Genomic DNA, 5,864 nt, shown 5'->3' with positions numbered 1-5,864 from the left:
CCTGCTACGGGTAAAATCCACAGCCGCCACCTTCTTCCTTTCCCCAGCTCCCTCCTCCCCTCCCGCGGCTTGGGGAAGAGGATATTTGTCAGACGGGCGGTGGGATGGACAATGTGTTAGCAGAGGGGGTGTGGACTGGATTGGGAGGGCGGGATGACAAGGTGGGGACTCAGGCGGTATCCCGAGGAGCCTGCTCCTGCTTTTCCTGTGCCGCAAGGATCTGTACCAGGAAGGCTCCGCAGCCCCGTCTGGTCACCTGTGCCTGTCACCCTCCCCTCTGGTGGTCCCCGCAAGGCAGGACGTGCCGCTGACCGCCTGCCCCTTTGGCCACCTGCTGCTGGTAAGGGGCTCCCTGGAGGTCGCCGAAGTCGCAAAGAGAACACATGTATCTAATCTGTATCACACTGCTTATTCCGCAGATCCTGTTGAGGAAAACTGACATAGTACCGTAATTTTTTTTCCCCTGCACAGATAAAGACTAGGTCGTATTGTAGCACAGCTGGAACAGAGGTAGTTCCCAGATTAAGTTGCATTCCTACAGAGTACGAGGTGAAGTACAAGATCTGCCCACTCTGCATCTGTGCTGCCTTGGTAAACACAGGCAGTATGTATCCAATGCTCCTCAAAGAGCTATACACCTTGACATTACTAATTCAAAATACCAGGGTGGGTTTTTTGTTTTGTTTTTCTTTACCACATTTTCCAATTCTATCAACCAATGGAAAAACATTCTTGCTGACAAGCGCACTATGAAGTGATTTCAGGCTCACAGCAATTTGATATTGGGAAGACCAAGTCTGCCTTAGGTGTTGCCAGTTTCTCAGTGCATAAAAAACCCAACTCATTTGTTGTTAGTCCAAAAAGTATTGAAAATACCCTCTGTGTAAAACTCGTGGATTTCAGTGGACTTCACACCGAGGCACAATCCAAGAATGGAAAAGCATCGCAAACTCGGCAATTTTCTCAAGCCCCTGATGTTAATAATTAATCCTAAAAACGTAGAACTATGTGGAAAAAAAATCTGAGTCAGGAAAGCAGAATATGTAACTGTCTATTAAACTGTACATCTCTAACTTGTTTTTAAAAAGGTAACAAAATGTTGATTATTTCTGTTTTGTTAGGAACTGAAAGTGGTTTTGGCAGTTATTATTTATAAAGAAAAAAATCACAAAATTCTTAAAATTCAATGAGAGTGATGTGTTGATATGCTGTGGTGAGAACTATAATAAAATACCTGTTGAAATTAATGACAAACCAAAAGATGGCATATGAAGAATAAAAAAAAACCCTTATAAAGAGAAGAAAGTGAAAGTCAGTATTCATAAAGGAGGTAAGGCAGCAATCTGAGTGCTACATGCAGAATTTGAGTTGTGAGGTGTATAAACCACATCAAATGTGATACACAGACTTCAAGGAGGTTTAGCATTACAGTCAAACTAATAATTTGGATCATATTAGCATAGCAATTCAGCAGAACTCACTGAAGTTATAATGGCATAATGAATTTCTTGCCACAGATTTGCATTTGCACTCCAGTTCTTAAATTGGATCTGCACATAAGGAGCTGATACTATTCTGCACAGTCACAGCTTTTATTCAGGCATGTGGCATGGGTTACATAGACACAAGATTTTATGTAAAATCAAAAATGGCTTTGTGTTGAACAGGGTCTGTGGCTTAACTTCCACTTAGGTATTGGGACACTGCGTTTGCAAGCTATTGTTCATTTTTCTTATGAAAAGGGTTTAAATTAGTGGGATTGTTTTTACCTGTAATCCACCACTTTCAACTCTATACATACTGTAAGTAGTTCAGACTTTATATATTAAAATTGAATTTTTAATGAATTGCCCAATGCATATCATGTAATAGAGATTATTGTTACATCTAAGACTGGAAAACAACATGTCTCTATGCACATGAAATCCACAGTGATTGGATTCATAGGGCAAGAATATTTAGTCTAGAAAAAATGAGGGTTAATCAATAGGTAACCAAATGGGAAGATTTTTATCATATTACCTTTAAATAAAATGTGTTAGGCTGTTGAAAAGATGTTTTGCAACCATTAGGGCACAAATTTGCCTGGGAGAGCAGATGCAATGGTTTATACTGTTAAGAAGATACTTTGAATCTATGCTACTTCTGCTTTCTCATTAGGTGTTTGTATCTAGACCTGTTTCTCAGGTCACTTATCTGCTTACATGTGTCTTGCTTTGTACTGAATATTAGTGTAGGGGTTTAAGTGATGGCCTGTGCAGTTGGTTTCTGTGGTGGTTTTCTAGTAGGTGGATTTATTGCTCATGTGGTATTTTCCAATTAAGCATTATCTCCTAGTGAGATTACACTGACAGAAATATTATTATCACATTCTTCTTCTCTGCTCTCATCTCAGTGCAAAGTGGTTTTCATTGCAGACCCTGTGGTTCATGAGGGACAGCAACAATAGATTGTGGTTTCTCTGGCAGATGAAGAGGCTCAGTTTAGTAACAGCAAGGTGAACACCAGCCATTTCGAAAGTTACGCTGTGACAGAATGAGGTTTCTCCTCTCTGATGTATTTATTTCAATGTTTCTGTAGCCATGTAAAACTGCCTTTATGTTTTCCTGGTTGTACCGTCAAGACATTTTTTTTCCCCCTATCCTTTAGCCTGGGTATGAATGCTACGTAGTGGTCACAACTGAATACTTCTCTGCTCCTGAGAAGCTGTTTTTAGTCTTCTGTGCACCCATGAAAGGCAAGCAAGCCATTAAAATCTCACACTACTGTCATTAATATCTAGGAAAAGTAATTATTCTGTATTCCTGGAGTGACTATGTAGTAATGAAAATTAACTGTCTGAATGTTTTCCTATTTCTTTCCTCTTCCCCTATCCCTAGTACTTCAGTAACATCTGCCAAAATCCAGGTGAACGGAGTCCACCTGCATTATCAGCAAACAGGAGAAGGAAGCCATGCAGTTCTTCTGCTTCCAGGAATGCTAGGTTTGGAGATTTTATCTTGTCTTTGTAGAGCAACCACCTCTTTATCCATCTGGTCTCAAGCAAGAATGCATAAAAATATTTTGTAATGCATTCAACACCTGATTATGGAGCGTTTTCATTTAAAAAAAAATTGCTATACTTAAAACAGAAGGGAAAAGGCAGAGTTGTTGCCATCAGTTAACAGTTTTTAGAGGATTTCATTTATCTCACCAGGCACCTTTTATACAATGTCTGGACTTACATAGTGGTCACTTCCACTTTTGGATTTAACTGTGCAAAGGTGGCGTCCAGGACAGGTGGCAAATAGCTACACAAGGTGGAAAATAGCAGAAGGGGGGAAAAATCAGGTCAGCTGTATTTGTTACACAGACTGAATTATGCATTCCTTTTTAGAAGCTGGATGGACTCCAACTGGATTAATAGACATAATGTAACCCTTGCAGTTTATTGTGGAAAAGTCACTGTTAAAACTTTTTTTTTTTGCTTGAAGATGTATTTTCACATTTTGTTTATTCAGGGCAACATCATTAAGATTCTCAGTGGCTTTTTGAGATGGACAACAGGTTCTGCTAGCTAAGTGGTGTCTGTCCATCAAAACCACTGTTTTTGATAACAACCTTTTAAAATTAACACAGCCTATTTTTTCTGGGTTCTTGCAGTTCTAAAGGGCCCATCAGACTTACCGACAGTTCATGGCAGGCTGTCAGTAGGACTGTTACTGGGCTCAGAGTTGGACTAATGCTTACTAGAATTGCTGGATAAGATGATAAAATGTCAGGAACTGAAGAGCAGGAAACATTTGTTCTTCTTGGCAGCAACATTTCCAAGTCTTCTTGAAGTGGTTCTTTCTTTCAAAGAATTCTCAAGGGGAGGGTGGAAAAAATGAATGCTAGTTGTCCTTCAAGTAGTCATATGTTTCAACCTATTGATTTTAAACAGCTTTTTAAACTGGCAATCCTGTTGCCAGTGCAAACGCTTTAAATAGAAATCATGTATTTCTTCAGTTGTGAACAATATTATTATTGTTGTTGTTGTTTACTGTTGTTATTATGTGTACATTGCTATTGTGCAATTAGCATTATTGCAAACAGTAAAACTTAGGCTTAGTGTCTTTAGCCTTATAAAGTTTATAGTTTAGCGCTTTTGGGCAACATGTGGGAATGAACTTCACATTCTGACCAGTGCATCCTTCTTCCCTTTGTCAGAAAACTGACACTAAGTTTTCAATATTATTTTATGCTACTTACAGTATTAACACACTAATAAGTTTGTTGTGGCAACAAGGTAAGTGCTTTTAGGTCACCAGAATTAGTCTCTAGACTATTTGTAGACTACATTCAAACAAAATAGATATATCTCTTTCTAGCTACAAAAATACTAAGAAAACCAAGAGGACACAGCATTTATATATGCTCTCAGTCTTGTGTAATTTTTAAGTGATAAAAATATAGTATAACAAGCATGCTCATGGCGATGCAGAGGTCACACAAGGCCTCTGTAAGAATATGAGATTAATCAGTTTGTGTTGGCATTTTTCTAACATCCTGATATTTTGCTTCTGACGAGCTGTTAATTGGTTTTGAAAGAGATCATGTCACTATGTAATCAGTTCATCACAGAAGGCTGTATACAGCCTCTTGTATAACTTAGACCTGTTTGTGGTATCTGAGGACAGATTTCTCCAAGTAAACAGAAAGAAAAACATTAAATGCCTTTAAATGGCCCTTTTAATATAGCAATGGATAGCCAATTTTATATTTTAGCACATTAAATTTGAACGAGTTTTACCTAAATAGCATTTAATACTGTTACCACATGACCACAACACAAGACAAACTGCAGTCTTACCTTCCTGCTAGATTACCTTCATTCGTAGACAGCTTAGTGCAATAGATGGGAGTACTTCATTTTTAAATCCTTTGAAGGTCTGAGTCATTAATAGAATAAATGGTTCTGCTTCAGAAAAATTGGCTGTATTTGGCTTATTTTTACATATTAGAAAAATCAAAATATACAATTTTACGCTTCTGTGTCACCACCGTCCCCTCAGCAAACAAAGTATTTAAAGGTCAGCTTTGAGCACCAATATTCTCATAGAGGTGCTTTATCAAATAACAACCGTCTGACATGGTGCTTTTCACTTACAAATTTCTAGCAGAATATTCCTGCCCTTTCAGTTTCACCTGTGATGTCCAGGTAAACAGCAATGACCATACTACTGCTTTAAATCTGTTAAAGATAAATCCCTACTCAGTTTAAGATAATGTATTTAAGCACATGTGAGAGCACTGTTCTTGATAACCTTTCATACCTACCAGAAATGGTTTGCTCTGAACATACTGCAGATGCTTCTAAAGATTTTAGTTGTGATACTTCCTGTCTAAGAGTTGCAGTGGATAGTTACAATTAAAGAGTACTTCACTCGCTGTATAATCTCTTATTTGGAATAAAGTTACAAGTTTTCCCCAGTTTCCCTTTAGAGTATGTATACTATGTATGCATTATGGTGGTTAATAAAATTGAAAAATTATAATGTTTCAGGGAGTGGTCAAACTGATTTTGGGCCGCAGCTTAAGTCTATGAATAAGCAACTTTTCACAGTTGTTGCTTGGGATCCTCGGGGATATGGAAAGTCCATTCCTCCATCTCGAGACTTTCCTCCAGATTTCTTTGAGAGGGATGCAAAAGATGCTGTGGATCTTATGCAGGTAAATCTATTATGAGATTTTATTCTTTTATTCTTCCTTTTATTTATTTTTTTTTTTTAAAGCTGTTTTCCTTAAATTTTGAGAAGGACAAAGGTTGTTTCCAGCAGACAGCAGATTATGGAAAGACCATACAAATGAAGGCTTAAAAGTGAGCATATACACACCGTTCCAGA

The 5,864-nt window shown here is 38.1% G+C and overlaps 1 protein-coding gene across 1 annotated transcript in view; it reads left to right on the top strand.

The window, feature by feature from the left end:
- Positions 1 to 188: 188 nt before the first annotated feature.
- The window catches only part of BPHL (biphenyl hydrolase like), a 19,505-nt gene continuing 13,829 nt past the window's right edge, over positions 189 to 5,864 (top strand). The window contains exons 1-3 of the mRNA XM_017738596.1: positions 189 to 340; positions 2,880 to 2,983; positions 5,525 to 5,691. Coding sequence (XP_017594085.1) covers positions 2,977 to 2,983; positions 5,525 to 5,691 — 174 coding nt within the window. The 5' untranslated portion in view covers positions 189 to 340; positions 2,880 to 2,976. The remainder of the gene's footprint in view (positions 341 to 2,879; positions 2,984 to 5,524; positions 5,692 to 5,864) is intronic.

The sequence above is a fragment of the Corvus brachyrhynchos genome, unplaced genomic scaffold (genome assembly GCF_000691975.1).
Source record: "Corvus brachyrhynchos isolate BGI_N302 unplaced genomic scaffold, ASM69197v1 scaffold237, whole genome shotgun sequence".
Taxonomy (NCBI): Eukaryota; Metazoa; Chordata; class Aves; order Passeriformes; family Corvidae; genus Corvus; species Corvus brachyrhynchos.
This window is presented reverse-complemented; position numbering and strand designations above follow the sequence as displayed.